General features: G+C 38.8%; 2 protein-coding genes across 3 annotated transcripts; both read right to left on the minus strand.

The window, feature by feature from the left end:
- Positions 1 to 5,636: 5,636 nt before the first annotated feature.
- Positions 5,637 to 8,300, minus strand: mid1ip1l (MID1 interacting protein 1, like). 2 transcript variants are annotated; one of them, XM_042493023.1, is made up of 2 exons: positions 8,200 to 8,300; positions 5,637 to 6,613 (listed from the first exon to the last, which is right to left on the minus strand). In XM_042493023.1, the coding sequence occupies exon 2, from the start codon at positions 6,547 to 6,549 to the stop codon at positions 6,058 to 6,060; it is 492 nt and encodes a 163-aa protein (XP_042348957.1). In that variant the 5' UTR covers positions 6,550 to 6,613; positions 8,200 to 8,300; the 3' UTR covers positions 5,637 to 6,057. The 2 variants fall into 2 exon arrangements, with proteins under 2 accessions (XP_042348957.1, XP_042348956.1); XM_042493022.1 differs by lacking the exon at positions 8,200 to 8,300 and adding an exon at positions 7,093 to 7,222.
- Positions 8,301 to 9,133: 833 nt separating this feature from the next.
- On the minus strand, positions 9,134 to 16,982 carry tspan7 (tetraspanin 7). Its single transcript, XM_042493021.1, has 8 exons — positions 16,767 to 16,982; positions 13,517 to 13,705; positions 13,353 to 13,427; positions 13,172 to 13,267; positions 12,684 to 12,839; positions 11,793 to 11,876; positions 10,046 to 10,130; positions 9,134 to 9,826 (listed from the first exon to the last, which is right to left on the minus strand). Exons 1-7 carry the CDS (start codon positions 16,851 to 16,853, stop codon positions 10,062 to 10,064), a joined length of 756 nt encoding a protein of 251 aa, XP_042348955.1. The 5' UTR covers positions 16,854 to 16,982; the 3' UTR covers positions 9,134 to 9,826; positions 10,046 to 10,061.
- Positions 16,983 to 18,147: the final 1,165 nt, after the last annotated feature.

Below are 18,147 nucleotides of genomic sequence, written 5' to 3' on the forward strand. Positions count from 1 at the left end.
AAACTGCTTTTAAGCAAAGACTGTCGAAAAACCGAGAGACACACTGATGGTGCAACGATGACGACACAAACCGTTCCGAAAAGCGTTTCAAATTACGTTGATATTTGGTTTTGACGTTGCTGTTTTATTGCTATGTTTTTTTGTTTTTGATTTAAAGCTAAGAAGCTTTAACATAAACTACAGGCCGACGCTACATGTGAAGTTTATAGAGTAGCAGTGTCATTTTGAATCCGCTCTATTCTATGTCAGATTTAGCGTTTTCCTGCCCTGCTGTTAGTTATTTGGCCTGGAGGTGAATCGAGAATATGAATAAGAGTCTCAAAGTCACATATTTGTCTCTTTTGTTTGTTTTCACAGTTAACTTAAAGGTTCACTGCAATGTGGCTGAATATTAGAGCAAACAGCAGTGACTGCTCTCAGGTGTTTACTCAGGGAGCAGTGCTGTTACCATAGAAAGTGCAGAATAAGACCGAACAGGAGACAAGAACAAACAGCTGGTGTAGGTGTGGCTGCCAGGTACATATTGGTGCTGTACGTGCACTGCTGAAAAGATATAAATCTTTATTTAGGATCACATTATTGACTCTTTGACGTCACCTGCATCGGGTTAACTCAACCTGCTTCATAAAGTAATAATCTGTGCTGCTCTGTCTGGTTGTCCTGTGCTTAATCCCTGTCAGGTAGGAGTTTTACAGCTGTTGAGCAACCAACAGTGCTGCTGAGGTGAAGCAGATTGCTTCCAGAAAAGGGACAGCCATTGTCTGGCCAAGTCTGTGATCACGCAGCCTCATGCTGGCAGGCGGCGTGGGGCAAAGACCTGCCAACTATACAGCAATTCAAGAGGCCTTTCAACACCAACTGTCTCCCATGTCCCAAGATATGTCTGTCACATTGCCCTGAAAAGCTCTTATGACACATGAGCACAGACAAAAATATCAGACATCTAAACAACTATTTACATTAGGGCTCTGATTTTTATAAAGCCACACATTAAATGTCATCCACCACTTTAGAAAATGGACTTAAAAGCAGTTTTGTAAAAAGCTGCAGTGCACAATGAGACAGCATATCTTCCTCTCAACTCTGGAGCTATTTCAAAACTGCAGTGCACTGAGTGGTTGCAACCGTTTGCTCTCAGGTTTCTCAAGATATTACTGTGACTTGGGGAGACTTGTACGTGCCGGCAGTCAGTGCTGTATTATAGAATATCAATGTCATGGTTCAAGACCTTTGAGATTTGTTTTGATGGAGCTGTTGACTGTTATGACTAATATTTGATATCTGAAATATCTGAAATTATTAATTGTTGATTTTTTTAGGACATATTTTTCATTTATTGAGAATAGTATTATCAGACAGGTCATAAAGTTAATAATAATAATATTAAGAATTATACATTTTATTTGTATAACACCTTTCATACAAGAAATGCATCCCAACGTGCTTTACAACAAAGAAATAACATGCACCAAGTGCTAAAGTTAAAGAGATAAGTTTTTTGTTTTGTTTTTAAAGATTTTAAAAGATTTTGAAGCGAGGTGGCTTCTCTGATATCTGTAGGCAGTGTGTTCCAGAGCTTTGGGGTGTAACAGACAAACGCTGCATCCCCAGTTTTCTTTTGGCTGTTTTGGGGAGCTTCCAGTAGACCAGCTGCAGATGAGCCATGTGTTTGTGAAGACAAGTAAGGAACAAGAGAGTTAGCAATGTAACTTGGTTCTAGCCTATTTTTTACTTTGCATGCAAGGAGAAGGACTGTTAAATCAATTCTAAATGTTACAGGAATCCAGTGCAAAGCAGCTAAAACTCGGCTGATGTGCTTTCTCATCAACTTTCAAGCTGCAGAGTTTTGGATCAGCTGAAGTCTCTCAGTGTATTTTTTTAGTACACTAGTAAAAGTTACATAAGAAGATCAATACCAGTCTCATAACTGTCTGTCAAAGATAATGCCACAGCCAGCAGCTGGTTATCTTTGCTTTGCCAGAAACTGGAAGCAGGATAAACAGCTTTCCTGGCTCTGTCTGACACTTTCAGTTTATTAATAAACATGTGTTATTCATAGACAGTAAAGAATAATGGATGTAGCCACCCTCTTGGCTTGTGGACCCCCATTTTGAAGCCCAGAGTTTGACATTTTGGCCATTGCAATCTTGACTTTTTGAAGCCAGAAGTGACCATATTTGGATAAAAAGAGTGGAGCTAACTCTACTGCTAGCTACTAGCTTGGTTGGTATGGTGCATTTATAGCTATAGTTAACTGTCATTACACTAATGCTAATTTTCCCTTGAAAAAAGAAACAGATCCATAACCTTTCAAACAAAATCTACACTAATTGGAAAAACTGAATGTCCAAGGGTTTTTAGTACAATCAAGCGCTAAAAAAGTCTTTGTAGGCAACAAAAAATGTTAGTGTTAACTTTCATAAACTGAAAACATAATGAAATAGCAACAGCTATGGCTACACATACACTTTGTGAATCTGGAGTCGTGCCATAGTTACATTACCAATGGTGACGTAGCGACGTGTCAATGGACAGCACCCTGCTGTCACTCAAACCAGCCATGCCCTTAATTATGCAAAACCTTAAGCCCTATTAATATAAAACTGTTGAGTTATAATGAAAAAGTAATTCCCAATACAGTTGTCATTAGCTGAAGGTTAGAAACCAAATCATATTTTTGCACCAGGCTGTAAACATGTTTATTTCTGCTGTTAATTTGGGCATTTTAACATGGGGATCTGTGGGGACTGACCTACTTCTGGAGCCAGCCTCAAGTGGCCATTTGAGGAATTGCAGATTTTGGCACTTCAGCGTTGGCTTCTTTTTTCAGCCCTGGAGGTTGTTAGGTTTTATCTAATTTGTGTAAAATGTACAGAAATTCAAGAATTGAACCCACGTGGATAGAGTGCTCGAGGCATGACGTTTTTTTGCAGGCCAAAATAGAAGTTAGCAACACTGTGGTTCCCTTGTTAGAAAGCTTGTAGGATTTTTACATTGGATTTGATGGAGAATATAATCTCTGTGACAAACATTGAGACTTAAATGTACATACTTGCATATTAAATACACTTTTTTATCAGATAATTATCACAAATGAATGTCACTTTTAAAATTTTTTTTTAAACTTAAATACAATTGCCAGAAGTAACAAGCTAATGTAAGGCTATAAACAAACTGATACCACGATCGCATAACTTAAACATCGCTACCACAGAAGGCTGTTAAGACATTTGGCGTTCTGTACTCTCACTTAGCCACTTGCTAGCAACTGCCTTTTTTAAGACGCATAAAAGCTTCAAAATTCACAAGTACAGTATTTACTGACATATTATAAGTCGCAGTGTGAAAGACGTTATTTTAGGCATCTAACCAAAAACCCAGTGACTTCAGTGACCGAGAGTTAACTGCTAAAATGCTAACTCGTTTCTGGGTTCAAGGACTCATTCCTGCACCACTCTGTGTGCAGATTTCCCAAAAATGTTGAGCTTTGTCTTTAAGCTGGGACTTAATAAGTACTAAATGTGTAGATTTGATTGCTGTATTTTGCAGATTTTGGTTGGATTAGGTTGAAATATTGTTACAATAGAAAACCTAATTTCTATTCACATTGACAGTCTAGCCAGCTGTCAGCGGCTGGGTTGACCCAGTTTATCTGAGTGGGCTGAGGCACAGTGACCAGCACAGCCATTTTGATTTGTAGCCATTTGTATGGCCCATTGTGAGGGTGGAAAAAAAAGAGGAGGACTTGCAGCCTCGCACCACAGGGCTCAGGCAGCACTTTTTATGCAAACTCTCAGACCTCGGCATGCTGGCTGCTGCTAGTCAGTGGAGCACCAGTTTGTTTGACCATGTCTGCCCTCCACTCGCTTCCTGGATGCCCTTCATCAAACCACAATCTCTTAATCACTGCTCTGCCTTTGAGGGGAAAAAAACCCTTTGCGACCGGATTGGCTGCTCTGTTGCTAAGGGGAGGGTTTCACTTAGTGATGGATAGATGTGGCAGCTGGTGGAGCAACCAGTTTGACCAACATATATATCAATTTAACGCTTCATTTATACTCCACTGGCATCATGTTCAACGTGACAAAGCTGCAGAAATGTGTGATCGATATCCTCTAAATCTCACAAAGTGCTGCAGAGGTGTTAAAGATGAAGTTCTTTGTGCCACCAGGGTGCCATTTTTTAGATTTATTTTATCAAGTTTATTGTCTCACCCAAATAAAGTCTTATCACCTCTGATGGGTGGATGAACTTTACACCTTTAATAACCCTCTTTCCGATTTTGTTCCCACAGCTTGAGCTGATTAGTGGACTGTAAGTGTCAACAAAAATTAAGATGGGAAATAGAACAAAAGTAGGCCTCATGCTAAAGTGTTTGTTACATCCTGACACTTTGTAATGTGTGTGAAAATAAGGGCACATGTGTATTTTGTAATTTGTCTTGGGGGTCCCATCCTATGCTTATTATTAATTTGGATATGATTACATGCTTTAATGTTTTTAATTATTTTTTGCTCATACTGTCTGCTGGAATATACCTGTATTCACCCTGTGTTTAAAACAGTTTTTAAGCACCTGTCACTTTTTCTTTATAAAGCCATGTTACATGAGCTGCCTCCTCTACTGACTTCCAAAACTGTCGTCAGTTATGGAGTTATGGATAATATGGACCATATGAATTTCTCTGAATGGAGCACTTGATACTTTCACAGAATTTATAGTGCACCTATACCTGTTTTACAATAAAAGGGCATGGGAATCTGTATTTTTAAGGCCTTTAAAGCAAGCTGAAAAACTGTAAAACTTAAGTAATTATCAGCCATTTTCTGCAGAAAATTATGAAATCCAAATAGCCAGTGTAGTTTGAACATGTACTTTAGATATGTTAAAACAAAGTTAAGTGCTAGATTGCATCTACATTGTAGGCAGACAAACCTCCACAAATATTTTGTCTACTGCACCCTGAAGGGTGAACAAGCTGCAGGATATTTGTAGGTGATTTGCCTTTCAGCACAATTTTCATTTGCATAAAAAAGCAATAATGCAAAATAAGCTAACAAATGCTGCCTGAGCACCATGACCTCTTTTTGCAGCACCTCTTTACATCTTCTCCTTTAAGGTAAATCCTTAAGATAAGCACTTTTTAATCCTTCAACAGCAACATTATGTAAAGCTGCTAAACTTGCCCTACATACAGGAAACGGTGAGTCAAGTCTGTTGTAGTTTTCATGTTACGGCATGTCAAATGCATCATAACACATTCCTGCAAAGCACTGAGAACAAGAAAACCCCCCACATTGTTTTGTAACCAAGTTACTAAGAGGAAAAGGCAGCAAAACCTCTAACATCCTTCCTGTTGGCTGTGACAAACAAAACTGAAAACATTAAAAGTTTCCAATTATTTATTTCAGATTTACTGCTTCAATAAAAAAAAATTGAAATATCCAATGGCAAACAAAGAATCATTTCATCATAAACATTTTGATGAACCGTATAAGCAGACAATGGCCAGTAGCTGAACAGGGCATGAAAGTATACAAAAAGTCAAGGCACGCCATGTTACAGTTGGATAGATTAAAACCTCAGCAGGTAGGAGCCCTTCAGCTCAGCATTAAAATGATCTTTTTTTTTTAAAAAAAAAAAAAAGGAGGGACAGAATAACCAGCATTCAATTTCTCCTACAGTCAGAAACCTTTTATTCACAATCTGGTGACAAATGCATGCTCAAACTTGAAATGAAAAGACAAAAAAAAGGGGGGCAGGGGGGCAAGTTTCTGCATAAACCAGAGCTGCGCTTCATCTGGACTTAGATTCAATAAACCTCCACCACGCAGTGTCGACCTCCACAGAGGGACATGTGCAGGCGTCACTGGTTTCAAGTGCATTTTGGGGGGGGGCATCGGAGTGTCGCTACTCAGGAGTGAGAGAAGTGAAGTAGTCGCCCTGGTCAGTTCACTGTCCATTGAGATCTATTAGGAAGAGATGGGGCCCTTCTCAACACATCCCATTGTGCAAGTCAAGCAGTCCGAGGGGAGGAAACAGAAACGATAGCGACTTCTATCTCATGAAATTTCCGCCTCCGATTTCCCTCTTGTACCTGTTGGTGAGGTGGTCGGCTTGCATTGTGAGCTTGGACAGAACTCCAAACAGTCCCCTGAGGTGATAGTGAAACTGATCCTCCAGGTCCGAGTTGTCGTCCGGGAGCAAGTCCCTGGTGACTGGCTGCTGCTCCTCCTGCTTCACAGCCATCTCCAGGAAGCTAGCACCACTGCTCATCTCCCTCTTCAGCAGACCCCACTCCATGTCGTTCTTTATGGACTTGAGGAGCAGGTAGTGCTCGTACATGTCCCTCTGCTTGTTAGGACACTGGGGTTCGTGATTGTTGTTTGGCTCCATCTCACTGACCGCCTGTTCCTCCAGCGGCACGTCTCGGAGCAGGCTCGGCACCATGATGGTCTCATCCATGTTGTTGGCAGCTGCTATGAAGCGGTGCATGACGTTGATGAGCGAGTGCTTGTTGCTGGCGGAGTCGCTGCTGATCTGCATCATTTTGAAGGCTTTTGGTTGGCTTGGTTACAGAATACAGCTGGCAGGTGGTGATATTAAGGCAGAGCTGTAAGAGGAAAAGAGGAAATGTGAGGACGCAGGAAAAAGGGAGGTGTAAAGATTGATCAGATGCAGCAAAAATGAAGCCAAATCCAGGGCCTGGTGCACTTTGAAACAGGTCAGCGTGGATACAAAGGTAATCCATAACCTCTCTCTCACACTCACACTCACACACACACACACACACACACACACACACACACACACACACAGAGTAACTCTGTTGTTTGGGTTACAGAGGAGACGTCACCTGTGGACACTGCCGTCGTGCTGCTCTGATTGGTTGTGACTGTGTCTCTCAGGTGTGTGTGTGTGTGTGTGTGTGTGTGTGTGCACACAATGCATCAACCACTATAAATAATCACCCATTTCCTGCATTGTATCAGCGCACACTTCAATATGACCTTGACTTCCTGATAATTAAAAACGGGAAGGAAGAGTATCTTTCTTCCTGGTTTGCTTCGAATAAAAATGATGCAGACTTACCTTAACCACGAGGTAACCTGAGAAAATGTTTCTTGTCGTGCTGATTGGATTAAAAAAAAAAAAAATCTTCTCAGGCTCTGCACATCACCCGCCGGGAGGTAAAATACAAATTTCCTCAACTGACTGGCAGCTGAGCTCGGTTATATACCGGATAGCCGGCTCTGGGTGGAGGACTCACAGTAAACTCCGCCCTCCTTCTTTTATTTTCTATCGAGCTCTTTGGTTAGTATGGAGGGTGCAGGCGGACCTTCACAGCATCTGATCCCAAACTGACCAATCAGGCGTCAGATTAAGCTGCCAATCACATGTATTTGTCCAGGGCTTGTCTACAATTATCTGCACCCTAGTTACCTCTCATCCTTTCTGGGACGCCTGTAGCCTAAAGGCAGCGCTGATACAAGTTTGCACAGGGATGCACAGCAGGTGTGTGTAATTTAAATAGGAGTGTTTGGCCTTTGTATGAAAACATGAAATAATGCAGAGTGCTTCGTTTTGGTCAGATAAGTTTTCCGGTTATACGTCACGTCTGTACAGCTGCCTGCTTTATTATGTTACACAGCACTGTCACCTGGTGGTTGGACTTATATTCTGCAGCACTTCTGTACAGAAACTCATCTCTACACACAGATGCCAGTCATTATTTTACAATATTAATGTGTCTGAGTACATAAAGGCGAGTTATATCAGATGGCTCCTGGCGGTTATAGTTCGTAGTATATTTATTCAATAATAATAATAATAATAATAATAATAATAATAATAAAATAAAATAATAAATAAATATCTGAAGAACTGATAAACTGTATAATTAATCCATAGCAGGAACTGGTTATTAGCATATGTATCAGTATTTTATGTGTATTTTTTGGTAATTGTGTAATTTTGATTGCTCACTTTTATTGTTACAATTTACCTCAGCATTGGGCGGGTTGTAACATTGGCACTTGTATTTTACAGTAATTAATGAACTCTGATATAGTTACAGAAGTTGGAACATTACAAGATTTAGCGACATGTACTCGACAAAAGGGATTAGAACCATACCCGATCTCTCATATAATGCTATAATACAGTTTTAATTTATTATGATGTAAATGTTGGTCTTACCTGATAGTTTGAAAAAGCTCCTGTCGACCTTTATTGTGAAATAATGAGACTGATCCGTATCCACTACTGCATGTATGACAAAGTGCTGAGAGACCAGCAGACATCTTGACATGCACGAGCAGCACAGGTGTATTTAATAAAGTTAATTAGCGAATGAGCAGAGCATCTTTAAGGTTATAAGTTTCACCTGTGATGTATTGTCATGTGGCTGAGTTGTGAGCAGTCAAAATTCTCGTTTTTCAGTTTAAATTATTTTCGAAGCTTTTTGAGGAATGATTATCCATTCATTTACATAGATTGGTTTTACGTAATATATACTTTAAAAGTATGGGTGCGTTATATTCATTATTAGGTTTTTGTGGTTTCAGTCAGACCCCCCCCCCCCCCATAATTGGCACTTTTGATGGTAAAAGTTGCCGACCCTCATGTCACTAAACTACACATAATACCTTGATTCAGTTTTACTTACTTCCATTTAAAATTTTACCTTATTTAATATTGTATTCATCTTACATAGTTGAGACTATTTCCTTTTTTTATTTGATTTAAAAAAAAAATTTTAGTTCAACCCAATCCCCACTTAAAAAAAATTAAAAATGTAATTAACTCTAACAACAAACTGTACTACAGCATCTGAACTATCTACAATATATCTTTAAATGTTATGGTGTTAAATCTATGAATATTGAATGAATGTTATGGCAATGTTAAATTAAAAGTTGCCCTGCTTATGGAGAAACTAAATGCCTTTCACGTGTTTCACATGTTGTGTTTTGTAAGGATCCCTCCTGAGGCCCCTAAATAACTGAGTCACATTCATCTGCCAAAATATCTCTGTGTGCCAGAATATTTTTGCATCTTCTCAGATGAACATAGCTGCAAACAGCTGTGGGACAGACACAAGCTGCACGCAAGTCTTAGAGCATGCACACCATTAAAGATACTAAATTTCATCTTTATTTATTTTTTTTTCAAGTATTTCACATGCATCCACAAAAGAATAACAATTTAACACTGAAGACTGTGATAAGAAGTTGGTTGGGGTGACTCACAATACTGGCCTCCGTAATCAGTAAGGCTCATTTTAAAGTCCTCGCTGTGAATCACACACACTAGATTTCAGGTGGTGACCTCTTTTAGTCCGCCTGTAAGGCTTATGTTGGTTTCACACACACAGAAATTCACTTTGTGTTGTTTAACATTTAACAGCTTATTGTCTAGATTTTATCTGCTCAGCTACAGACTAACTTTTAGCAAAATTACAAAATAAGGCAGCTGTATTATACAAAAGACACAATAAATGGAAATGTTGACAATTGTTAGAGTTAATTAACTCAAATGAAAGTAACATCTACACTTTATATAAATCCCTAATTAAATCCCAGGAGTAACAAATGATGAAGTGTTTAGGTCCCTTTTGTTTTTTGGTCAAACTACACTGCAGGTTATGTCCCTTTTTTGGATTTCCCTTAACATTTTATCCTTTCTGCGTATTTGTCATTGGTGAATAAAAGAAGAAGCAGTGAGTGTTTTTCCCTGTCTAAAATAATAACTAACATGCGCACAATATTAAAATCACAGGAGATTCTTTCAATTCAGTTTGCATCAGGAGCTGCACGTCAGTGACCTTCAAAGACATAGAGAAGACATGTCAGGCAGGTTGTTAAGATGCTGGAATAAAGCAGTTAATTTGTATTTGCATATTGGATCAATAAATCACTGCTGCAGTTAGTTGAGTGCTGGAGGGTGCACAGTTTGTACTTAATACAGTCTGTGCATGATTCAGTCTCCCAAAAAGAGACAGCAGTGTTCACTTCCCCAACTTTTTAATAACCGTAAGTCTCACCTGTGGAAGGTCGCTGTTAGACCATCTCATACTGGTTGTTGGTGATGTATCGAGATAAGCAGCAGGACAGGAATATGCCAATGAGCTGAGAGGAAACGCATTTGAAGACATATAAAGTTATCAAAACAGACACAGTATCAAACACACCAACTTAAATTAAAGGAAGATGATGTTTTCAGCTATAAAAACATTTCACTCTAAGTTAACACTGTAGTTGGAAACTCTTTATTTACTCAAACTGTTACTACATCCAGATGAGACCGAATAATATGTGAAAATTTTCATATTCCTCTGCCTCCTCTAAGTGCGTCAAATGGCCTCACTGTACATGGAGCTAAAGAGTCTGTTAATGCAATTGTCAATCACTGCTCAGGAACTGACGTCAAACTGCAGTTCTTTTTTTTTTGTTAAGATTATTTTTTTTGGCTTTTATTTTTGGCTTATATTTTTTATTTATTTATTTTCCTGAGTAGAGACTGAAATGACTGAGGGCTGCGTTAGACATTCCTCGGCTCTGATTGGTTGTTTACTTGCATGGACGGTAGATTGTAACATATACCATAAGAAGCACAACAGTTCAGGGGATTTTTTCACAGATCATCTGTGTCGTACTTCTGTCGGGATATAGAGACAGTTTCGGCAAATATGGCAAAAAATATTTTTCTAAAAGTTACCAACTGTAGCTGCAGATACTGTCACTCTGTCAGCTGCACACAGCAACAACAGCGCTTAGAAAGGCTATAAATAACTGTACACATAAACTACACCGTCTAAACATTTTTTCACAGTGAAAACGAAGGTGAAAGTTGAACTTATTATCAGCTGTAAATGTTGTTTGACTCTACACAATGACTTTGACCTGCGGCACTTAGTTTTACTATGTGACAGCTGAATATAATCAACGTGTTAGTGTGGTCACGTTTGTTACAGTCATATCATTTAGGCTGTGAAAACATTACTCTATATTTAATATAAACTTAATAGTTGATCCTAAATTGAGCAGTGAACCGAGATTTTAAATACAGTAAATAGAGAGTGCTAGTTTAATTTTAAGGAACCCTGTGGAGTTTCTGAACACTTGCACCGCTGTGGAGCCATGTTTCTATGAGTGGGTCCCTCTCTTGTTTGTTCTTGTGCACTCACATGAGCATGTGAGTGATGCATTTACCACTTCCTGCTGATAACAGGAATTACGAAACATGGGTGTAAACGGTAAAAGTTTTAATATTATGAAACTCAACACTTGAAGAATAACTCCACCCTGAAATACTGCTAGAAGTCTCCCTATCAGCATATAGAGGAAGCAAAGACTGTAGGAGGCATTTTTGTATATACTTCATTCATCATTTCATTCATTTTTGCCTTTATTAGAAAGTTTGCTGTATTAAGCAGACACAAAATGAGGGGAGACAGAGAGCGGATGGATGACTAACAGAACACCCCTAAAACTGGGATTTATTCAAAACATGTCAGGTTATCCGACTGCTCAAGCTACTTTATTTAATTATAAGTTTATTAAACCGGTAACTTTCATCAGTAGCCCCTGGAGAGATGTTACAAAGTCATCTGTCCAGATGCTGCCTTACCCTTTTGCTGTCTGCGTCACTGCACATCTCAATAATGAAACTTGTGAGAAAGATGTTTCTTTAACCAATATGACAGATGGCCGAAGCGACCAATAACAAGATGCCGCATGGTCCCATTTGTTCTGAGACAGAATACCTGAAAGTGAAAACATGAGATGTACCTGGAAGAATGCGATCCCAAAAGAGATCCCTGCGATGATCCCCAGGTTGGACTCCATCACATGGGTCACCTGTTTGAAGCAGCCCTACAACAGACAAAAGATATTGACAGAAAGACTTTTAAAGCGTCCTTGCTTTTGGTCACAAGTACCCTGCTTGTTTCTAAAACCAAATAGTTCTTTTAAAAGTACACAAATATGTTGTGGTAGTGTAAGGCCCTGACAAGCCAGGCTGACTGTCGGCCATTGGTCAGCGAAAGGCCTTTGGTATGCATCTGTGGCCCTAGTTTTTGTAGTGTTTCCCACAGTCTTGGCACTACTCGGCTGTTGTTGCCTGTTTTTCAGCTGATTCAGCATATTTAATCAGAGTCAAATCACTCTGATTGGCTGTTCAGCTCTGTACACAAGAAGAGAAACGGAAGTGAGGAAAGCAGATGAATATAGCAAAGAGTGTGTGAAATTGAAACAAACCTCTGAAATGAGGTTGGATTATTTTTTGGCCATTGAGCCCTTAAGCAGAATTGGTTCGCAATTTCTTGTGTTGTTGTTCGCTTGTGCTTGTAAATATCCTTTGTTATTTCTACATCAGGTTGTGTTGTTAATGTGCTAACTGGCTAACTAAAGTATTATCTCCATCCTGTTTGTCCTACCGTTTCCCTTTTTGAATAAAAAATACAGACTACCGCCGCCTGCTGGTATGGTGAGTTATTCCCTCTCATGACGCTGCAGAAGGCACATGCTGATTGGCCATTTACTGTAGTCCATGCAGTGTGTTAATGTGCAACTTTTTGGCCGAGGCATAGGCGACGTGAGGTGGCGCAGCAGTCACCCTTTGCCGCCACTACTTCTTGGATGTTGGTTTGGTGCGTCTGAGCCTTAAGGCATTGAGCTCACCACTTTGTACACCTCTTTCTTGGCTTTGTCAAGGTCTTTCAGGGTCTCCGGTGAGCATTTGGTGTTGTCTTCACAGCAGCTGGCGGGGATGCCTTTGTCTTTAAAATACTGCGTGTCATTCCAGTCAGTATAGTTGTTCACCCCGCAACAATGCAACTGTATGGGGAAAAAAACAGCAACAAAATGAAAAACAACATAGTAACATATGTTTTTATAAGACAGAAAAGTGGGTCAAAAGGGGTTCTGAATACTGAAAACAACACAATGAATAACATCACTGCAGATGTTTCGGATCAATAGGGAAAACACCAGCAGTGACGGGAGCGACATGCGCTTAAGTTTAACCCCACACAGAGCAGCACTTGCTCTGCTCTGTGTGTGTTTAGTTGCCCTTTGTAAATGTTCTATTAAAAACGAGGTATTTGGTTTGTACAGTGAAAGTCAGATAAGAGTAGCACCATAGGTGTAATGGAAAACTTCCCACTTACAGTCCTCTGGATGGCATCAACTGCAATGCTGCTGCTGTCTGTGCTATTGTAAGACATCACGGCCTTTTTATAGGCGTCGCCGAGCTTGGCCTTGATCTGGTGAATTCAACACAAAGAGGATTATATATTTTAATGTACGGATGTGATCAATTTATAAAAATGTATTTGACAAGTCACTCACCTCATGTCTGAAGATAAAGCCTGAGATACCGGCCACAAGCTCAGCCAGGAACACCAAGGTCAGAAACATGGCGTACTGACGGAACCAGCGAAAAAACAACAACTTTTAAACAAGGTCACACTTGAAGGCAATGAATCAGGGATATTTACTGCGCTGACACTGACCAGTTTGAGCATCCACGGGCTGCCGCGGCATGTAGCGAAGCAACCGAACAGTCCGAAAATAACGATGGTGGCTCCGGTCCCGATGAGGACATATGGCGCATTGGTATTCTCCTCTGAGGACAGAGAGAAATAGGCCTCCAGGCTCACCTTCCCCCACACGCCGACGGCCAGCAAGATCACGCCTGTGAACTAAAGACGACAGCAGGGCTTATCAATTTTAGCATCAAAGAGCCAAAGAAAGGTATGAGTAGGTTTTTAGGCTCAAAACCATTTGATCAGTAACACACCGGTATAGTTAAAGGGTACATTTTATGAGATCAGAGCCTTTGTGAATTATTATCAAATCAACAGTATTTAGATTTAGCTTTAATTATTTTATGCTGAAAGCTTCAGTTGGTCCCCTCAATGAAAATAACTTTTGATGATCTGTGAAAAAAATGTCCAGTCTCTAACGCAGCTGTCAGTGATTTATGTCACTCTATGAACTGCAGTCAAACTAGGCAGAGATGATCAAATCTGATTTAAGACTCTATTTGCCTGTTTCTTGCCTCAAATATTTCAGATTTATATTTTGGTGTACTGTTTAGCTGTAAAATGAGAAGGTTTGTGCCCAGGCTGCCATGTTGAAAACATTCGAGCCAAACAGTCTTTCTTAAATTTATAAATGTGCCACTAAGCTTAATTACTTCCTGAGTGGGGTTTTTTTGCGTATAAAAACAGTAAGGTCACAAAATTTGATCAGATCTGGATTTTCAGAAATTCTGATATTTTTTACAAATTGGAACAGGTTCCAATATACAACAGGTTATTGGGTGTAAAACTCGAACACAAGAAACTTTATTTTGGTTATCAAATATTTATTTGTTAAGTAAAAATGTCAAAATGTGTACTGGTTTTAGCATCATGAATGTATAAATCCCCCTTTTTTATGTCACATTTTCTATTTTGATAATTTTCGATTGTGAATATTTAGTATTATTAGTATTTTGATTAATTGTTTGACATTTTTGCATAAATGCCAAAAAAATTAGCTGAATCCAGCGTTGCAAATTTGAAAATTTACTTGTTTTCTTTGACATCTTTGTTGTGACAGTAAATGTTTTAGCTTTGGGCTGCTAGTTGGACAAAACAAGACATTTGAAGACAATCAAGAAATTATGTGTGAGACAATTAAAATAACTCTTGGTTGCCATAATTGAAACATAACCCTCTTTATGCCGAATGTCAGGCCTCCTAACACACCTCTTAAAATATTTAAATGTCTTGGCAACCAACCAGAGATCATGCATATATAGCTTCTCATACAGATCAGTGATCTGCACTGAATCTGGAAAATGAGATACTTTTAATTCAGAATGACAATAGGCTGAATCCAACAAAAACATAATTTCCCTCATTGATTTCCACTGCGTAATCTGTTCTCAGGGAAGGAAATGCAGATGTAGACGCAGATGGGTTAGAGTGGATACTGGAGCTCTGACACACACCGTGGGTGGAGTAAAAACAGATAAAACTTTTAATATGTTTAGCAATAGTCATGTACTTGATAAACTCTTCTTGTGTCAGTCATACAATAGATGAAACAGATGCTGCAGATTAATTATTTACCTGTCAACATTTCAGTAAATGCACACCTGGGATATACCACACCAGCCGCAGCCTGAGGTTTAATCATCTCAGCATCTTTTTCCTTTATGACTGCCCACACAAGTCATTAGCCTGAGGGACGGCATCAGCTCAACCAGCCAAGAGCAATAAATTGCCAGATAAAAGCACTGACGTGAACTTTGTGTTAGCAGCAGCAGCCTGAGATGGCTGTTTGCTCTGTACAAAGATTAACAGAGGAGCCACGATACCTGCTCATTTTCTTCACAAGACAAGCTTATGTTTTTTTTTTAAGTAATAATGTCAGCAACTTTTTTTTAACAATCGTTCTGACGATTACTGCCTTGATTAATAACTTTGTTAGAAACAATAATAAATGATTTGTTGATGGACAGGTTGATTGACACAAAAGTAGTCAGCGACTATTTCAAAGTCATTTTTCAATTAAAATCACTGCTCTTCCTTCTCTAACATGAAGATTTTCATTTTTTCTTTGTCTTGTGCAATAATACAAACCTAACTTTACTTTTAACCTAACTATTTTTGTGTTTTGGACTGTTGGTCAGACAAAACGAGACATTGAAGATGTTGCCTTGGACTGATTGTAATTGTTTTGGCATTTTCACAACTAAGTGACCTTTTAAAACAGGACCATTAATTGACTACATCTTTCCTTCATCAAATAATCAAATAGAAGAGGCTGGAATGGCAACATGTTAATTCCCATAACATAATATCCCCTTTCTTGTAAAATTACAATTTCATTTGCAAAAAAGTACAACTTTTTCCTCGTAAAATCACGACTTTATTCTTGTAATATTACAACTATATTTTCATAAAAGTACAACTTTTTTTCTCTAAATATTACAACTTATTTCTTGTAAAATTCCAACTTTAATCTCATAATATTAAGATCACATTCTCCTAAAACTATGACTTCATTCCCGTTATATTCAAAATATTCTGTCACAGTATTACAACTTTATTTTCAAAGTCTCAAAAAAGGTTTTTCCTCAATGTGGCCCTAAAAATCCATCATAATTCACAATTAATCTGAAATGTTAAAAAAAAAAATAAGATGCAAGAGTGCATTAAAAAAGCATCAAATTAGAGCTTGTTCATATAAAATAAAATTCCCACTTAAGTATCACCCTGGATCCCCCTCCAGGCTAAGCCCCAAATGTCCCCAAATTCTAGAGTCGCCCCTGTGATTTATTGCCTGTCAATCGATTCATCGGCTATTGCGTCAGTCTTACGTACAATTGAGTTGGACTGTAGAACAACAATAATATAAATGTTAAATCTGACCTTCGATTGATGATATATCGCTTCTAATAACTAAGTTGTTATTGATAAGGTCAGGTGAAATGGCTAACGACGCTGATAAATCTGAACACAAACAACTGCTCCGACGTCTCCGACGGACGGTACGTTTTCAACAAGTGGTCCTTTATATCAACACAAACCAGCCTCGCGTTAACCTGAGGAAATTTACTCTGCATATTTAACTCCGTGTATGTGTGTGTGTGTCTGTCGTGATTTACGGAAATGATGTTAGTTAGCCTTGTTGGCAGCTCCGCCGCCGCTTTTAGCCCATTGTTGCTCCTTTAGCTTGTTGTCCCCCATTACATGTCATGCAGCTCACCCAGAATATGAGGCTGTAGGAGATGAGGAAAGTCTTCAGGCAGGTGATCACTGGCTTCGTCTGAAGCCGGCGAGACGGCGGCGACATGCTGCTGTTTTTGGTTTAAACTGGAAAAAAAGACAGAGAAAAGTTGACTTCCCAGCGCCCTGAAGGGAAGAGGGGGAGAAAAAACTTCAGGATGAATCCGAGGAGGGAGGGGGAAGTGTCGTCACTAACCCAGATTCACTTTCCTGAAGGGAAAAACAGCTCCAACAGTCAAGTGAGCAGCACACACGTTTACAGCACACACCAGCCTAAAAGTACAGATTTCAAAACAAAACAACATGCAGCTTTGATTGCATTTGGATTTAAATTAAGATTTATTTCGAACATGTAAAAAAAGGACAGAGGGAAACAATTAGAAGCAGAAAGACAAAAAAAGGAAATTTTAACAATGACAATGAAAAACATAAAGCAAAAGATATGGTCAAACTCATGGTGACAGCAATGATTAAATGAATTAATCTTTATTCCGAACATGCAAAAACAAAACACAAATAAACGCAAACAAGCTTTACAGCAAGTGCAATGAACACACACGCAGGCACGCACACACATACACACACAAACATATATATTATATACGCATACTCACACATAGGTTTAAATATTTGAACAGCGTTGAGAAAAAGTACAAATTTCTTTAATCCGACCCCTTCTTCATAAGTCATTGAATTTTAATGTTTAATGTAATTATTAATTTAAACCTGTACTGTAATTAATTAAAAATAAATATATATACACCCACATACCCCAAATCAAATATCCGCAATCTAATGTAGAGTCACAGTCACCAGAATATTCGATCAAAGGTATGCTTTTATTTTGAGGGCAGTAGTGTGATTTCCTGGCTCGTGCTGTGTGACTTTCTAGTCAGATGCAGTATTTCTCTGGTGATGTGACACAGTTGAATGGGCTAAATTACATCAGCTGGGTAAATATAATTATCATAACATGGCCATCCAAAGATAAACATTTAGACTTATTTGACTTCTATTACAGCATTACAGTATATATTTTAGGCTTCCTGTGGGACATAGCCAGTTCTAAATAATAACATGTAATGAAACATTTAAAACAACAAAGTGTACGTTTTTGTTTTTTAAATGAAAATGTATAGAAAAAGTATGGCAACATGCATATTCATAAAATACAGGGGAGTTCAAAAAGCGAAAAAACACTTTAATCAACAAATGTAACATACAAGATTGAAAACTGATTACAAAGGAAGTGCTTTTTCAACAAAGCATTTGTGCAGTATTTTATGTGGACACAGGCCATCACAACAAACCTGTGAGATCTATTTTGTTATTGCCAGTTGCAGTCTATTTTTTTGTTTCTA

The sequence above is a fragment of the Plectropomus leopardus genome, chromosome 9 (genome assembly GCF_008729295.1).
Source record: "Plectropomus leopardus isolate mb chromosome 9, YSFRI_Pleo_2.0, whole genome shotgun sequence".
Taxonomy (NCBI): Eukaryota; Metazoa; Chordata; class Actinopteri; order Perciformes; family Serranidae; genus Plectropomus; species Plectropomus leopardus.

Excerpts from the sequence above, each read along its gene's own strand:
- mid1ip1l (XM_042493023.1), bottom strand. The coding sequence starts at position 6,549 with ATGATGCAGATCAGCAGCGACTCCGCCAGCAACAAGCACTCGCTCATC.
- tspan7 (XM_042493021.1), bottom strand. The coding sequence starts at position 16,853 with ATGTCGCCGCCGTCTCGCCGGCTTCAGACGAAGCCAGTGATCACCTGC. Across the intron at positions 13,706-16,766 it reads CCTACAGCCTCATATTCTGG|TTCACAGGCGTGATCTTGCT; the intron begins GTGAGCTGCATG and ends TGTCGTCTTTAG. Across the intron at positions 12,840-13,171 it reads TTGATGCCATCCAGAGGACT|TTGCATTGTTGCGGGGTGAA; the intron begins GTAAGTGGGAAG and ends TTCCCCATACAG.